Below are 19,371 nucleotides of genomic sequence, written 5' to 3' on the forward strand. Positions count from 1 at the left end.
AAAGAAATGGCAAACTAAACTGGCAAAAATGTAACTTCAGTTTTAATGGTGTTTGTGTCAAATTTTAATGAGCTATGTCCACATGGGTTAACGTTTGAGAATGTTGTCCATTTGTGAAATAATGACAGCACCACACACATAAACACATGTACATTCAGGGGAACACATTAAACCGTTTCTCTGAGCTGGAGGAGATCAATAGCTGAAGTTTCCCTCTGCTTCCGGGCCATGATTGGGCTAGTTTGGAGGAAAGTAGGACCACAGAGTGAGAGAAGGCAGAACTGATTTAAAGAGCCTGGAAGGAAACCTAGACCTCGACCATCTATAGCCTGTCAGACTCAAACCAGATGGGCTCCAGTGAGCAGAGAGACATGACACAGAAATCCCTAGGTATAGAAGTAATGAAGACTCCCTTTGGCAACAGACTTAGAGCACAGTGCTAATTACTCTGAGCTCGGCTCATATACGCACACAGGTGATGTACACTGAACGATGCAATGGGAACGCTGCTGCTAAGTAACATTTGATAAAGGTGGTAAGTGAAGACAACACTATTAAACAGATGAAACTCATTAAGTAGTCTATAATAGCTTAATAGAGATTGTGCCCGAGTGGCGCAGCGGTCTAAGGCACTGCATCTCCAGTGCTTGAGGCGTCACTACAGACACCCTGGTTCGATTCCAGACTATATCACAACCGGCTATGATTGGGAGTCCCATAGGGCGGCGCACAATTGGCCCAGAGTTGGACGGTGTAGGCCATCATTGTAAATATGAATTTGACTTTCCTAGTTAAATAAATAAATTCATTAAATTAAAAATTAAAAAGATTAAGTCATTCATAGGGGGAAATCGCAATGGATCACATCAGTTTCTCTTTCTCTATGTACAATGTGACCGGTATGAAGAATAAAAACTGAAAGTATGCAATCTGATGTGACCATATTGATGAACGATACACACAGACACACAAACACACACCCACCCACCCTGGGGCACATACCTTGGTGTTTCTGCGCAGGCTCCTGAGGATGTTCCTCCTCTTGGGGTCCTCACCCTCCTCGTTAATAGAGTTGTCCCCCTTGTGCGCCCCGCCCAGCTCCTCTGGTGCTTTGGGTGGCCCCAGCTCGTCATCACTGCCGATAGAGAAGCTAGTGCGGAAGCTGCTGAACTTGCCCAGGCGTTTTGAGCGGTCGCGGTACAGCCGCGGCTTCACCCCCAGAGAAGACATCTTCCGCCTCCGCTCCAGGGAGCTGCTGTCAGCCTCGCTATCCGAGCCATTGCCCCCGCCGTTAGAATGCTTGTTGGCGTTGCGGATGGTGATGATCTTGCCCTGAGTGCTGTCATGGGGCACCGAGTAGATGCTCTCCTCCTCCGTGGGCCGCTGTTTGATCACGGCATCCACGGGCTCGGCGTAGTCCGAGGGGTCGTAGCCACCGTCGCTGCCCGGCGCCCAGGTGACAGCAGGGGGTAAGGAGCGGCGGTTGGTCCCTTGCTGGTCCATGTAGGGCCCCAGGTTGACTTTCCGTACGGGGGGCTTGGGCCGTACCTGCGGGGGCACCTTGTTGTTGAGCTTACTCTCGAAGGTGCTGATCTCGGAGATGACCGAGAAGGCGTCGCTGGACTCCAGGTCAGGGAGCTTGAAACCCCCCAGGTGGGAGGTGGGGGTACCATCGGGGTAGGGGGGCGAGGGCTCCACATCCTCCTCAGAGTCTAGCAGGGTGTTGATGGGGCTGGGGGAATTGCAGCGGGCCGGGCTCATGTTCTCAGTGGTGCAGGCCTCTGCTACATTATCGTACATGTGTGTGGCCTCCACTATGGTGCGTTTCTCCACAACCTCCTTCAGGAAGGGCTGGAAGAGGTCTATCCTGTGCAGGCCTCCCACCACCCCTCCGGGCCCACACACTACTGTGTTAAACCTGGCCTCGATCTCCCGGGCCAGCTCCTCCCCCTGGCTCACCTGCTCCCTGGCCGCTTCAGAGTCCGACAGCTCAGCCTGACTCTCCACCACCGCCAGCAGCTGCACGGGGATGATGTCCTGCACCTCGCACAGGAACGCACACAGGGTCTCCATGGACGCCTTGCGCCTGGCCGAATACACAGCGATGTAGCCGTGCACCAGCCGGCTCTTCCGTAGGGCAAATGAGGAGTGGAAGGAGAGCAGGGAAAGGTCGATGGTGTGCCTCTGAGCCCCCACCGTGAGCTCTAGGAGCACGGACGTTCCACTGCTCAGGCTGGAGGCCGGCCGACAGTGCTGGGGCAGCAGGAGAGGCGAAAGGAGCTGCTCCACGTCATAATCGTCCCCACACATCAGGCACATGACTATCCGCAGGTCTGTCTCAGGGATGGGCTGGGAGTGAGAGTCTCTGAAGGAAGGGGGTAAAGGAGGGGAGCTGCTGCCTATGCTCCCAGGGGGCCTACGGCATTCTAACAGACCTTTTAACACCTGGTTGATCTGCTTTTCGTTCACATTGCGTCCATAGCCCACCCCAGGGGAGGCGGGGTCTAGGTAACCACACTGTAGCTTCCCAGCCACCTGCTGCCCCTGGAGGATAAGTGTGTGGGCCGTCTCCCCCCCAATGTCCCTGACGGACCCTACTCCCCGTTTGGTGACTAGGAGAAGGTTCATGGGCAGCTGAAATAGACTGTTTTCCCTTCGGCCTAGCGTGGACTCTCTGAGCTTTTCAATGCTCTCCACAATGTAGGATAGTGACTCCTTAGAGTTGTAGAGACACAGGACACCATGGGGGGTGAAGGTAGGTGTGTGGAAGGAATTGACCGGCAGCCGAACGTTGCCTTCTATGGGCCGGAGGGACAACTCATACATTTTCCCATCCAGCACGTACCGGTCGTCATTAGTGCACAAAGCCCTGATCTCATTGGCCAGTTCTCTACCCAGGCCGTCTTTACCCAGAATGACCAGGTTAATCCGATCTGCGTTCCCGTCACCCGGTTTATGGCTATCAAAGAAGGAGTATCGAGTGGGGAACTTGGAGGCTAGAACCTGTTCGATCTTACAGTCCACACAGTGGGGGCTATTTGGGCAGGTCTCCTTGGTGGGGTGGTAGACAAAGTGGATATGCTTGAGCACCAAAGCGTCCCTCTCTGCCTGTAACTTCTGCAGGGCCTTGAACCTTTGCTCCTCCCCCAACACCTCCTGGATGGCCCCCATCTTCTCCTTACTTGGCTTGGCGTCTACCTCCAGCTCATAGAAGAGCTCTGAGTACTCCAGCAGTAGCTCCTGGAAGTCCTCCTTGGCTCGGTCGATGATCTCCTTCTGGTGCCTGTTGTAGATGTCTAGGTACTCTGGTTCCTCGAGCCACTGATAGAAGTCTTCATTCATGATGAAGCTGCGTGCCTCCTCCCAGGGCTTGCCTGCTGTGATAAAGGGAGAGGCACTGAGCTTTTCCTTGAACTCCCACTTCATCTCCGCCTTTTTGCGCTCGTTTCTCAGGTGCTCCAGGTGGCTCTCATAAATCGTCTCGGCCACAGGGGTCTCCAGGAGATCCTCTGGAATCCTCTCGTCCTCCATGTTGTCTATGTGTGGCGTGGTCTCCCAGGGGGTGTCGTCCAACACAACGAACCAATGGGAGAAGTCCCGCTTGGTCTCCAGAACCTTCTGGACCCCGGACCAGCTCAGGTGGTCGATCTCGTCCAGCGCAGGGACTAGGGAAACCAGTGCCTGAGGCAGGGTGCTGAGATAGACCTTCCGCCTTCGCTCAATGTGCTCCTGTTTGAGCCTGTGGACGTGCTGCTGGAAGAGCTTCTTGGCTTTGGCCGTGCCCTCCAGAAAGACATACTCCTTGTACTCTGGGGAGGTCTGCATGCGCCGGTTTATGTTGGGCCACGTCTCATTGTGGTTCTTCACGATGCGGCTGACCTGCCATTCGTAGTGGTCTTTAGCCGAGGCGATCTGCTGGCTCTGTTGCTTCAAGGCCTCAAAGTAGGGGATGATCTTGGGTTTACCCCGGCCCTTGTCTATCAGCTGCACCAGAGTGAGGAAGGCCAGGTCTACGTTGACGTTGGAGCGTGCTGACGTCTCCACCACCTGGAGGTTCTTCTTGGCCAGGGCGAAGGTGTGCGAGTCCTTGATGTAGCGCTCCACCCCCTCGTCGCACTTGGTGAGGACCAGAACCACTGGCTTCTTGTTCTTGGCTAGCTGGTTGTAGAGATTAGTGATGAACTTCATCTGTTCGTCAAAGTTGCGGTTCATGCCCCTGCTGACGTCCACACAGAGGAGGAAGCCATCCACCATCAGCTTTCCCTCAGGCATCTGCTTCTGCTCAAAGTCCTGCTCCAGCCCTAGCTGGTCTGTGCAGAAGTACATCAGCTTTTCTGCAGAGGCCAGCTTGTTGGAAGCTGCTCTCTTGATGTAAGGCTGGAGGGCTGTGGAACGGTGCGGCTGGAACGTCTGGTCATCAATGAACTCTGTCTGCTCCACCACATGCATCCTGCACTCCGGCCCCTCCTCCAGCACCCGCCCCGTTTCCCCCCAGAACAGGAAGTGGTCATTGTTCACCACGCGTCCTCCGAAGTCGCTGGTGCTTAGCACGGAGGTGTGGTCCAGGTAAAAGTCGTCTGCGCTGGGACGGACGAAGCGGTTGCACAGGCAGGACTTGCCCACGCCACACTGCCCCTTCTCTTTCTCTGTGCCGGACAGGCCCACCACGACCAGGTTGTAGGTGGGCGCCTTCACATCTTGCTTTTTTGCCATCATCATCGAACGCAGACACTCATCCTGCCATGCGCACAAGCTCTAGGGAGGAGGCTGCAGGACAGTCTTTCCATGCAAAGATTCTTACTGGCCTTGGGTCCGACTCTACAAGAGAAGGAGAGAAAGGTAGATTTTTTAAATAAATAATATAAAAGACTGTGGGAAAGATTCATTGTCATTATTCAATTCATTATTTGTAGGCTGTTCCATGTCTCATTTAAAATTCCCACATCGTTGCTGTGTGATGTTAATAATGTTTAATCTGTGATCCCATTTCACCGCTGAATGTTTCCTGAAGAGATTGAGGTCAGAAGCAAAGCTGTTGGAATGCTACAACTTACTTAAGGCAACTGCAGTGCAGTCAGTAACTATTAACTGATGCATTCCTTCATATTAAACCTCGTTTTGACATTCTACTACCCACCATACTAAAAGTAGTTTCCTGAGGCTTGTTTGCTACATTCTTCCCTGCTTTGTACATTTCAAAACAGCAGAACAGGATCTTATGTGAGGATACATAATTATCTCACATCTAACAGTGTTGTCTTTAAGCCAGCAGCAGTTCTACAAGACGCGATGATACAGTTCTCACTAACACACAAATCCACATACGTAGAGAGAGAGACTAATTGGGCAACTAGGGAAGCCCAACTGCCTTTCAAAAGGCTGCATTGAATGTTGGCTGCTTTCCTCTCCATAAAAAAACGACAACATTTTCCTCTGGTTCCTGAAAAAAAAAGACTCCGCAGACAAATTGGACTGGCTGATGTAGCATCACTAATTATGATCTCAAATTGCATGTCTCGTGACATTTACCTAGATGTAATAGCTGTTCAATTTGGTGTCATACAGTCTGGAGATATCACTTGTAGATGTTTCTTTCCATGCCCAGAACACTGTTCTCGGAGCAAGCACATTCACCACTACACAACAGATTCTATTGGCAGAACACAGACCTACAAATCATAAATAGAGCTCCTATTGGTAGAACTGAAGGAGGGAGATAACATTCATACCATTTTGATAGACAGTCAGGCTTGTGGAGAACAAGAAAAGCACTAGACAAAGCCCCAAAGCACTAAACACAGCTGTGTACAGTAAAAGGAACCCACACCCAGTCCATGTTAATTCGTCTATGTATTTAGTAAACACATTAAAACCACTGTTAATGATGAATGAACGGGGCTTTTGAGGCAGGGTTTGGAGAATACTTACTACCCACTGAATTGAGTTAGTCATAGAGAGTCAGTGTGAAGACAGAACAAAGAAGAGAGAGAGAGAGAGAGAGAGAGAGAGAGAGAGAGAGAGAGAGAGAGAGAGAGAGAGAGAGAGAGAGAGAGAATCCAAACACTGTAGATAATATATACACACCACGACCACAGGTAGGACGGTTGTAGGTTTAATAGTAGAAAGGGGACAATAAGATGGGGGATTCAAAAGTTAGTGGAAAGCAAGGTCTATCTACCCAGACTCTGTTTACTGTAACACTACAGTAACGCACACCTACTACACTAGGTGCATAACCAAGTGGCAGCACAAAAGAGATCAATATCAAAAGGAATTTCTTATTTTTAAAAATATTTGCAGAGTAAAACATGTATGAAAAATCAAATCAAATGTATTTATATAGCCCTTCTTACATCAGCTGATATCTCAAAGTGCTGTACAGAAACCCAGCCTAAAACCCCAAACAGCAAGCAATGCAGGTGTAGAAGCACGGTGGCTAGGAAAAACTCCCTAGAAAGGCCAAAACCTAGGAAGAAACCTAGAGAGGAACCAGGCTATAAGGGGTGGCCAGTCCTCTTCCGGCTGTGCCGGGTGGAGATTATAACAGAACATGCATCAAAATGGATCAAAAGGGGGCTGGCTGAGAGATCCAGAACAACCAGTCTCTGTAACGAAGGGAGGCTGAGTGTGGAGCCTTTGCCTGGGCTGCAGGTCGATAGAGAGCTGGTTGGTGATAAGACCTGGGCAGCCATGGTTAATTCATGGTCCTACATCCTGCTGCAGGGCTCTGGGCTGGCTGGCAGTGATTAGCCCGGAGATCAATGAGCCCTTCACATAGAACAAACAGCACAGAGGGGAGTGGAAGAGAGCAGGACAACACACATTTTGCAGACACTCTTATCCAGAGCGACTTACAGTTGTAGTGCATTCATCTAAAAGCTGGAATCCTTAAATGGTGAAACAACCGCGTCCGATATTACGACAACAAAGAAGTCACGGAAAACAACGAACACTGTTTTTCCCCCTCTGACATCATTGCACGCGAGATAGAAGAGCACAATAGAGACACTGCAATTTTTCAGGGACCATGTAGGACAACACTCCTCAGCTCAACAAACAATAACAATGGTGGTGGGGCGGCCAGTGGTTCCGTTTCCTCCTACTGCGGATTACATATATAAGATAACTAGGTGAGGCAACCACATCACAGTCGTAGTAATGAATTTTTCCACAATAAAGTAGCTATCAGCAACGTCAGTGCTAGTAGGAAAAGACAAGTGAATTTAATTGTATTTAATTTTTTTTTAAATATGGGGGGGATAAGACATATGTCTTATTGAAGATATTCTTTGAAGAGTAGGGTTTCAGACATTTTGGCAGGGACCGTTGTGAAGGAAGTTGTCAAGGAAGTGAGTTTGTGTTCATACAGGACCTCCCACCCCACCTACCATTAACCAATCATGTCAATGCAGAGCTATACGGAGCCCTCCCCAACGTCACAAAAATGTGGGAGGCACACAGCGATGCGGTATGGAGCTCAATTTGGCCTCTGTGCGCCTCCGCAATTGCGTCACACCCTCCACACGGAGCCTCCGACCACATTTTCACGGATCCGGCATGAATTGGCTTTGAGCCATGCCCACTGCAGGGCCGTGCTCAGTTGATAGCATGTTCGACAATACTGACAGGGCATAGAAATTGAGAGCGTAGACAGACGCATTCCACGTGGAATAAAGAGCCATAACCATCCCAGTGTTATATGACCTTCAGTTTAACGCCGTCATCATCATCAGCGGGGTTAACTGGACCTTTACCTCAACACTGACCGGCTCCAGTGCAGACTACAGAGAGCATCGTCTCAACTAGTTACATATTAAACTGGCCTGTGACCCGCTTTGAGCTGAGCCTAATGATAGGCTATAGGAAAACAAGGCTCCCCCTGCTTTCATCCTCGCTGCCTGTCTACTTACTCACCGACCTGGTTCAGATCAGAGGCACGAGAACCCATCAGATAGACAAAAGTTAGTTCATTAGTTCACAGTATTTATCAGTCCCCCGTGTTACGTTACCACTGATATAATAGTACACTGATGACAATTCCTGGGCTGACCTGTTCCACTGTGGTAAACATGTGGCACATAACACCATGACGCAAAGAAGGCAGGCTACGCTAAATATAAACAGGGTTGTGATCTGAAAATGGTGTCGCTATGCGAGAGTGTTGCTATGGCATGTTTTATAGTAGGGCAGTTCCACAGAAAAACGGAATTGCGCCGAGACTCAGATTTCTCACTTTAAAATGTATGCCATACAAAAACCATTCAACAAACCATACAACTATGCACAAGGACTACTTTTAACAATTGACACTGAACATTTTACAAATGCAGATGCAAAGTTCGGTAACAGAATTTTGGTAAAATCTCCATCGTTTTTTTGTGTCCACGTTTTCCAAAAACTCTTAAATATCTTCTGAGAGTTAAGATTCAAAGATGTCTGCAGAAACAATGGGGTGTGAGCTATGACATGACACATTGACTTTGAAAAAAATCTATTTTCGGTTATTGAACTACAGTAAGTGAAGTGGATTTACACCCGGTAACGGAATTGTGATAACGGAATTTCACCATGGGTCCCTGTTCTGTAATACACAGAAAGGCATTATTATGGATATGAATGTCATTCTCTTCAGGTGATGTATCCTACACAAAGGTATAAATATGCAATATCCTCCTTTGGGTATTATTGTACACACTGGCTATTATTTTAAATGAGCTCTGCCCCTAAACAAGACCGAATTTGGTTGGTCCGAACCAAATCTGAACCAATCATAGACGTCTATATATAAGTTTGGACATCAAAGTACAGCACAGCACAGCTAAGTAGAGTTCAGTAGAGTACAGCGCAGGGCTTTACATTGACCTTTCGCCACTTCTTCTTCGGAAAAATAGGACAGATTTTTTACCTGTCCGAAAGCTCAAGTCACCCCCCCCCCAAAAAAGTTGTATAACACCATGGGCCAAAAAGGTGACTTATAATTGTGTTGTATGCAGCAAGGAACCACTTCCATTTTTTATTTACCTTCATTATTATTACTGCTATTGACAATGGAAGGCTGCTGCTCTCCAATCCCATGTATTATATCTCCTGCCGGTGTGGCCTTGAGCAAGGCACTTAACCCCCACGAAGTAAAATACTGCACTGATATAAAACACACGTGGTCTGTCAACCCTTCATCTGGACAGCTACTGGGTGTGCAGGCTTTCGATCCAACCCTGCTCAAACACACCAGAATCAGCGTATCGAGATCCTGCCGAGAAGCTGATTCCTTTTACAATGTTGGTGTGGTTGAGCAGGGCTGGAGCAAAAGCCTGCACTCCCATTAGCTCTCCTGGACTCGCCAGGAGGATGGTTGGCCACCCTACAACATTACAATTACAACAAATGACTTGTCTTTATAAAATAATTCACTCCTTCGATGAACCAGGGATCAAATGGCTACGGTAAGATGTTTATCTATTTGTAAGGTTAAAATAGTCAGTGTTCAGGGGTGATCTTGGTATTTAATTAGGATGCCCATTAGCTGTTGCAAAAGCAGCAGCTACTTTTCCTGGGGTCCACGCAAAACATGAAACATTAAATAATACAGAACTTTAATAGACAAGAACAGCTCAAGGACAGAACTACATCAAAAAATGGCTTAAAAGGCACACAGTCTGTTGTCATTCTGATCTAAGAATATTACTCCTGCTTATTATGAAGAAAGAATACATCTGTTTAACTTTGGTGTAAACTAAAGGTGTGTTTTGAATAATTTTTGTTGTATTAATGCTATTTAATCTCTCCTCAGACTAATATTATTCTGTTTGTCCTGTGGGTACCTTTGCTACTGTTCCACCCCTTGTGTATTGCGCTGTCATGGTGTATTTGTAAACTGCTGCTAATAGCCTACATATCAATACATACACAAACTATCTAGGTCAAATAGTTAGGCTTAGGCTATTCTAAGATTTTTTTTTATTTTTAACTTTGTGCACTTGAGAGGTCTTACAACCAGAGTAAGCAGCATTGGTTTCATCAACTGCGCACCCATATCAACTGCGTGTTGGCCATTTGCGGTTAAACACGAGTGTTGGTGGAATGTTATTTTAGAAAATCAGACATGACAATAATGCATGCTAATAGCTAAATGGTTGAAAAATGCATATATATATATATATATATTTCTTAATTTCTAAAAGATAGACTCTTAGCTTTCCTTTGACACGCTCCTTTAAACTTCACATGTTGGTGCTTATGGGTCCCTTTACATGGAAATGTCCAGTAGCAAAATACTGGAGTGCCATGGAAAAGGCTACATTAACAAATAACTATGACAGCTGCAGTTACCACAGATTGCGCTAACCGTACACACACACACACACACACACACACACACACACACACACACACACACACACACACACACACACACACACACACACACACACACACACACACACACACACACACACATACAAACATACACGGAGATGGAGGCACTAATCACCATGCACTCATTTGGGTCAGATGTATTGACTCAGTTTAACATGGCCTGTTGGTTTATGACGAATTGAGCGAGTCACTGGTGTAAATGAAGGGACCTCTCCTATAGTTTCCCCTCAGGTCTGAGGACCAGCCATCCCAACTGTTCAGCAGACGCTGGAGACATGCTGCTAACATCTACTTGACTTATCCCAGCTGCACGTTTCCAAGCGCTTCCTCGATAGCCAAAAGGAGTGCGTGTGTGTGTGTTTGCGCGTGTGTTTATAACTGCCACAATACTTGAGAGCGGATATTTCAGCAATATTTTCAGCAAAAACCTTGCTAAGAATGCCAAACAAAACCGTTTTTACTGTTTTCCAGGCTGTTCTAGTGACAGGTGAAATAAACAACGAGAACCAGCAGCATTCCATTTAAACTGTTGTGGCACAGTTAATAGCACAGAGATAAAGGAAAATCGCCCCTGACACATTAGCATGCTAACCGACAAAACTACCATTACCATTAAAAAAAATGCATAAACTGTTACTGGTTAAATAGCAACTACGAAATAAACAAAACTATTGTCTTGAGGCTTTTGCCTTAACCTTACCTGCGAGAGTATATACGACAAGACATAACCAAAGCTATCTGTAAAGGACAGAACGTACAATGCTAGCTAAATAGTAACCAGCCTCAGTTTGTCCAGCCAGAGACAGTGTTCCAGTGCAGCCTGCGTCCCTCTCTGTGTGAATAGTGCGCATGTCCTGTCACATACTCACCGCTAGCCCCTGGCTGAAGGGGATAGGTTAGGGCCTGCATTCTATCTACCTCCGACCCAGAAATACATGGATGAGGGAGCGGGTCGGCCGGGGGCGGGGGAGTGGGGTGCTGGGTCAGAGAGCTGGGTCATGTGAGCCTCGGGGATGAGGGTTGGGCTATGCCTGGCGAGGCGCATCACTTCTTCCATAATCAGAAGCACAGGAACGATAGGGACCGGGACACTGGAGAGTGGCCACCAGGGCGGGAAGTTTACTAACACGCGTGTCAGAGGGCGGCAGGGGGAAGAGACGGCCTTAACTAGCCAGAGGGCCAAGCCCACAGGATCCAAGCATTCCAATGGTTCATTACAGGGCTTCAGCCAGAGACCGTCAACAAGGCCTGACTTTGAGCCCAGTGGGTCTCCTGAGGCCTGTCAAACAACCCATAGCCCTGAGAACCAACCGCCACGAAAACTAAGACAATGTTAGCCTAAGCCTATGTATGCAAGGCATACATCTTTATGAGCTGTGCCTGATTGTTAAGAGGGGATAAAATACTTCACTGTGCACACTGACTGAGTTATTCTGATATTTCACACTAGACTATGCATAAAGGAAACATGTAAGAGAAAACTCTCTCGCAGTGGTTTCTGAGAAAGAGCTGCCGCTGTTTCCATATATCCAGGGGCTGTCATTGTCAATACCATATTTGATAAAATAATCATAAGCTCTGTGATGGTGATGACAGAGTGCTACAAGATGCCTTCTCTGAGCCCATCTCTCTCTCTCTCTCTCCCCGAGCCTGCTCTAATGCACTGCTAACTAGAGGTCGACCGATTAATCGGAATGGCCGATTAATTAGGGCCGATTTCAAGTTTTCATAACAAACGTAAATCGGTATTTTTGGACACCGATTTTTGTGTATTTTTTTTTTTTTTACACCTTTATTTAACTAGGCAAGTCAGCTAAGAACACATTCTTATTTTCAATGACGGCCTAGGAACGGTGGGTTAACTGCCTTGTTCAGGGGCAGAACGACAGATTTTTACCGTGTCAGCTCGGGGATTCAATCTTGCAACTTTACGGTTAACTAGTCCAATGCTCTAACCACCTGCTTTACATTGCACTCCACGAGGAGCCTGCCTGTTATGCGAATGCAGTAAGAAGCCAAGGTAAGTTGCTAGCTAGCATTAAACTTATCTTATAAAAAACAATCAATCAATCATAATCACTAGTGAACTTCTTTGGGGGTAGGGGGCAGTATTTTCACGTCCGGATGAAAAGCGTGCCCAGAGTAAACTGCCTGCTACTCAGACCCAGATCCTAGGATATGCATATTATTAGTAGATTTGGATAGGAAACACTCTGAAGTTTCTAAAACTGTTTGAATGATGTCTGTGAGTATAACAGAACTCATATGGCGGGCAAAAACCTGAGAAAAAATCCAACCAGGAAGTGGGAAATCTGAGGTTTGTAGGTTTTCAACTCTTTGCTTATCCAAGATACAGTGGAAATGGGGTCATGTTGCACTTCCTAAGGCTTCCACTAGATGTCAACAGTCTATAGAACCTTGTTTGATGCTTCTACTGTGAAGTGGGGGCGAATGAGAGGAGATTGAATAAGGTCTCTCCCAGAGTGCCACGAGCTGACCATGCGCTGACCATGCATGTTCATGTGAGAGTTAGCTGCGTTCCATCGCATTTCTGAAGACAAAGGAATTCTCCGGTTGGAACATTATTGAAGATTTATGTTAAAAACATCCTAAAGATTGATTCTATACATCATTTGACATGTTTCTACGGACTGTAACGGAACTTTTTTTACTTTTCGTCCGTACTTTCCGCTGGACTTGCACGCGCGTCGTGAGTTTAGATTGTGTACTGAACAACACAGAGAAATTTGGACATAAATGATGGACATTATTGAACAAAACAAACATTTATTGTGGAACTGGGATTCCTGGAAGTGCATTCTGATGAAGATCATCAAAAGTAAGTGAATATTTATAGTGCTATTTCTGACTTATGTTGACTCCAACATGGCGGATATCTCTTTGGGTTGATTTGTCGTCTGAGCGCCATACTCAGATTATTGCATGGTTTGCTTTTTCCGTAAAGTTTTTTTGAAATCTGACACAGCGGTTGCATTAAGGAGAAGTGGATCTAAAATTCAATGTGTAACACTTGTATTTTCATCAACATTTATGATGACTATTTCTGTAAATTGATGTGGCTCTCTGCAAAATCCCCAGATGTTTTGGAACTACTGAACATAACGCGGCAATGTAAACTGAGATTTTTGGATATTAATATGAACCTTACCGAACAAAACATACATGTATTGTGTAACATGAAGTCCTATGAGTGTCATCTGATGAAGATCATCAAAGGTTAGTGATTAATTTTATCTATATTTCTGCTTTTTGTGACACCTCTCTATGGCTGGAAAAATGCTGTGTTTTTCTACACATGTATGCTTGAGGATTTTAAATGATGGGATTTCTGTTGTTTTGAATTTGGCGCCTTGCAGTTTCACTGGCTGTTGACAAGGTGAGACGCTACCGTCCCACATACCCTAGAGAGGTTAACTACACATGGTTGATGATATTACTAGTTTATCTAGCGTGTCCTGCGTTGCATATAATCGATCCGGTGCGCATTTGCGAAAAAGGACTGTCGTTGCTCCAACGTGTACCTAACCATAAACATCAATGCCTTTCTTAAAATCAATACACAGAAGTATATATTTTTTAAACCTGCATATTTAGCTAAAAGAAATCCAGGTTAGCAGGCAATATTAACCAGGTGAAATTGTGTCACTTCTCTTGCCTTCATTGCACGCAGAGTCAGGGTATATGCAACAGTTTGGGCCGCCTTGCCAGAATTTTACGTAATTATGACATAACCCTTTCTTACATGGCACATATTGCACTTTTACTTTCTTCCCCAACACTTTGTTTTTGCATTATTTAAACCAAATTGAACATGTTTCATTATTTATTTGAGGCTAAATTGATTTTATTGATCACCAAGAAACTGGCATGGTCCAAACATACCAAGACAGTCGTGAAGAGGGCTCGACAAAACCTTTTCCCCCTCAGGAGACTGAAAAGATTTGGCATGGGTTCCCAGATCCTCAAAAGGTTCTACAGCGGCACCATCGAGAGCATCCTAACCGGTAGCATCACCGCCTAGTATGGCAACTGCTCGGCATCCGACCGTAAGGCGCTACAGATGGTAGTGCGTACGGCCCAGAACATCACTGGGGCCAAGCTTCCTGCCATCCAGTACCTATATAATAGGCAGTGTCAGAAGAAAGCCCATAAAATTGTCAGAGACTCCAGTCACCCAAGTTATAGACTGTTTTCTCTGCTACCGCATGGCAAGCGGTACCGGAGCACCAAGTCTAGGACCAAAAGGCTCCTCAACAGCTTCTATCCCCAAGCCATAAGACTGCAGAACAATTAATCAAATGGCCACTGGACTATTTACATTGACACCCCCCCTCCCTTTTGTACACTGCTGCTACTCGCTGTTTATTATCTATGCATAGTCACTTCACCCTACCTACATGTACAAATTACCTCAACTAACCTGTACCCCTGCCCACTGACTCGGTACCGGTACCCCCTGTATATAACCTCATTATTGTTATTCTTATTGTGTTACTTTTTTTATTTTTTTTATTTTATTTTTTACTTTAGTCTATTTGGTAAATATTTTCTTAACTCTTCTTGAACTGCACTGTTGGTTAAGGGCTTGTAAGTAAGCATTTCACAGTAAGGTCTACACTTGTTGTATTCGGCGCATGTGACAAATAAAGTTTGATTTGACATCCATCCTGTCCCCGTTTCCTTCTCCATCGATTTCTCCCTCCCAATATCTATATCGTTTATTTGCTCTCCCTCATCCCCTCCATACCACTCTCTCTCTCTCTCATCGTATCCCCTCCTCTTTCTCGCTCTCTCTTCTTCGTCCTTCTCTCTTTCTCAGGAGACCTGCCTTCCATTAGTGAGGGCATAAGGGAAGAGAACTCTCACACGGACACCACTTCCTGCCGAGGCGAGGTTCACTGGCAGAGAACGGATGGAGGGAAGAACGGAAGGGGTGTGGAGAGAAGGGAGAGATGAAAAATTCAGAGTGTGTGTCTGTGATGACAGCTCTGCATAACCAGAGCAGAGAATGTACTCCCTGTGTGCCCTCTTAATCTGCAAACGTAATGATCACGGATTCTCTACACACACACACTTATGCAGTGCAACACAAACACATGCACTGTAATACATTAATACAGTGACGCAAGCACAAATAACTCATTACCCTCTTTCACTAATGCAATGAATCCGTATTCCATTTACCAACAGGAAGTTTACACTAACACTTACTGTCCCTAATGCGGTGTATAGACGCAAACACTAAAACTAACCACAGACATTTCCATATATATCACACGCACAAATTGTTCCTAGTAAACAAACATGTACCACTAAAACTCAGCACAGGTCATGTATTCACAAATTCCAGAGGTCACCATTGTACTAGTGTCATGATGTTTTCTTAACTGTCTCACACACACACACACACACACACACACACACACACACACACACACACACACACACACACACACACACACACACACACACACACACACACACACACACACACACACACACACAGACACACACACACAGAGAGAGAGCGAGAGAGACATAACACACTGCAGTGCACACACACACGCAGGGCACCCACATCACAGGGGCAGTAATCCAGGCGGGATAGTCAGATCTCGGTGGGATTACACACACACACTGGATTACCAGGGCTCTTTGCATCTTCACATTTCCTGGATCGCAGTATGTATTAGTATGATCTGATGCTCTGCTCACGTAACACGGAACATCAAGCCAGAGATACGCTCCCCAAATCCCCTTAGGATGCTCTGTCAAACCACTGGATAACACACACACACACAAAATATCTATAATGCTTTAACACTCCTTAAACAAACAAGCCTGTAGTACATCACATCCTGGCAGGGTTCTCTGTGGAGCTCTCTGCAGTGGCTTTTCTCCCAGCTAGCAGCTTGTTTACTAGCCGAGTACGGTGTGACCTTTTCCAGGCCAAAGTCCAGCAGCTATTTCATTGGGCTCTACCCTGCCATGCCCTGTCACACAAGGCACCACACTGCGAGGTCATTTCCTATTCCTCCCTGCCTGGGGCATGAGAGATAGAGTTGGTGTTAGGGCAAGCCACTGTCTTCTTATATAGCGAGAGATAGAAGGAGAGCAGGAAATACGGCAAGGGGGGGAATTGCTTTGTTTCAGATCAGGAGATAAAAAGGAAAGAGTCTGAGAGAAAAAGATCATTCATGTTTGGTTAAAGATAGAGAGAGGTGGCTAGAAGGACGGGGGGGGAAGAGAATGACTGTTGCACAGCAGGAAGAAGAGGGTGAGGGATAGAGGAAAAGGAAGGTGTCACTGATGGTTGACACAGAGAGGAGCAGAGAGGGAGGAAGAGGGATAAGAGCCTACTAGAGAGAGAGCGAGAGAGAGAGAGAGAGAGAGGAGAATGAGGGAGAGGCTGAGCGGGGCAGATCAAAATGGCGTCACAGAGTTGAACCCTTCCACAGCATCAGGGGGGCCTCTTCGATAACACAACTAAAATGAACGCGTCAGGAACATGCACGGCGACAGCTATTAATCCCACAGACTCACCCACACACACACACACACACACACACAGACGACACATTCTACAGTGGTGAGGCCTTCCCTCTCTCCGACCACACGCGCCACGTCTGTGAGTGGAGGAGTGCCGGGGCGAAAGCGTTGGCTCAGCTACGACGCGACTCCCTACAACGACCTGCAGCTGACATTAACCCACTGCATAGCGCGCCCGCTAAACACGCTACCCAAGATCCTCCGGGTCACTGTGCATTTAAAACAAAACACCCTCAAATTGCCCTTCGTCGACACGGTAAAACAGGTTTGAGCTCCAACAACAACAGCTGCCATGTCAGCAGGTCAGACACCTCCAGGACAGAGAGACATTTGTAGGTCTCTCTCCCAGCAGAGCGTCTTCCTGCCTAACCTTTACAGCCCCAGTCCCTGTCAGACCAGCAGACACGCTGAGCTGGCATCAGCGCACATCTGAACTCACTCTGGAGTAAAGGGGTTGTCAGCTGAACCCGGTGTGACGAGACACCGCATACAGCCATTCTCCCAGCCAAACGCAATACACGGAGCGCAAACAAGCCATGCACTACACAGACAGACAGGCACAGATAACTAGTAATACACACAGGCACGCAGCTTTCACACAGCCACATAGAAAACAAAATGGGGACGAGAGAGAGAGAGAGAGAACGAGAACGAGAGAGAGAGAACGAGAGAGAGAGAACGAGAGAGAGAGAGCGAGAGAGAGAGAGAGAGAGAGAGAGAGAGAGAGAGAGAGAGAGAGAGAGAGAGAGAGAAACACACCGGTTTCTGGTTCAGGAGCTTTCCTCCGCATCGGGGCTTGTCAGGTAAATATCCCAGCATCCCCCTCCTCCTTTGGGGTAGCTCTATCTCCCCATCCAGATGCCAGTCGCCCACATGACTGTCAGAGCTTTGCAGGCTAATTGCTTGTGTAATTGGTCTGACAACACAGGTGTGGTAGAGGGGGCGTACCTCTATAACCCCCACAACACTGAGGCTCTGGTTACATCAGAACCACTGTTAATCGCTGACCTCAGACCTGCTGATCCACATCTAAATGGTAACCCAAACTATTAGCAGCAGAGATGTGAAACTGAACCAGAGTCAGGGCTAATGAGAGCTGTCGGGGACATTTCCCAGGTGGTTCAAGGAGAGAAAACTGCTGAAAATTGTTTTTTTGCTGTTATTTCTTCTAATCATTATGATTAACAGACTGCACTCCTACCAGAGTGACTTGTATCGGTAGACAGTTTTCACAAAGTGTCCACTCATATTCACCACAGCAGGCTATCTAGGTTGGGAGTCTTACCAAGCAGTAACTCTGGACTTTGAACCCACAGCCAGTTGTGGGAACCAAACATGTGTTGGGAAGTCCTGGGGGAGGTTTTAAAGAGTAACACCAATGAGTGAGCTCTGTACCTACAGCTAGGTGACAGATGGCCTTCACACACACACACACACACAAACACACACACAAACACACACACACACACACACACACACACACGTACGCACAGATTCACACATACAAACTCACGGCACGCCATATGCTCAAAGATACCAGAGATTCACACCCGCTCACACACAAGCCCCCACATTAACTATCATGCCCTCTACTTAAAATGGGAGCGTTTTAGATAAAGTGTTTTTTTCCCTCCTCCACCGAGAAACGTTCATGCACTACTGAATCCTGAGACCAATTAAAACAGAATATGACAGGAACGAGGGATGGCGGGAGAGAGAAAGAGAGAGCGAGGAGGGAACGAGTACAGCAGAATATATAAACATGTTGCGCGTGACAACACTGCACGGTGACGTCATACATACACGGGGGTTGGGTGTGTGTGTGTGCGCATCACCCTGTGGTATGTTCATATCAAATGTTTTTTTTGTATGAGACAGCTATGGGCGCCAACATGGTAGCCTGGACCACTGCCATCCTGTGTTACCTCTTGCCGTCAATGGAACAGGAAGCAATAGAGGCACCACTTCCACTCTCTACTCCATTCCCTCCACTCTACACAGGACTAATGGAGCCTGCTGCAGGAGTAATAAAGCCAGTCCACAACACTAGGCGTTAAGAAGCTTTCTGATACACAGCGAGGCCCAATACATGATGTACCAGACACAGGCTACAGGGAGCAGGACATAGGACGGAGAGGGAAAGAGAGCAAGAGGAACTGCACAAAGAAAGCAAACAAAAACACAGAGGAAGACGAGAGAGGAGAGAAAGTGAGAGGAGTGAGAGAGGAGAGAAAGTGAGAGGAGGAGGGTTAACAAAGGCTTCTGGTAAATACTTAGCATTAGTGGTTGGCTAATGGAAACACAGGGCTGCTGCGCTGACAAGCCCCGATGCGGAGGAAAGCTCCTGAACCAGGAACCGGTCTCTCTCTCTCTCTCTCTCTCTCTCTCTCTCTCTCTCTCTCTCTCTCTCTCTCTCTCTCTCTCTCT

The 19,371-nt window shown here is 46.9% G+C and overlaps 1 protein-coding gene across 1 annotated transcript in view; it reads right to left on the reverse strand.

The window, feature by feature from the left end:
- Positions 1–19,371, reverse strand: part of arhgap35a (Rho GTPase activating protein 35a) — an 87,978-nt gene that overhangs the window by 24,146 nt on the left and 44,461 nt on the right. The window contains exon 2 of the mRNA XM_038961581.1: positions 1,003–4,818. Within this exon, the coding sequence (XP_038817509.1) occupies positions 1,003–4,719 (3,717 nt within the window). The 5' untranslated portion in view covers positions 4,720–4,818. The remainder of the gene's footprint in view (positions 1–1,002; positions 4,819–19,371) is intronic.

Source organism: Salvelinus namaycush, chromosome 23 (genome assembly GCF_016432855.1).
Source record: "Salvelinus namaycush isolate Seneca chromosome 23, SaNama_1.0, whole genome shotgun sequence".
Lineage (NCBI taxonomy): Eukaryota > Metazoa > Chordata > Actinopteri > Salmoniformes > Salmonidae > Salvelinus > Salvelinus namaycush.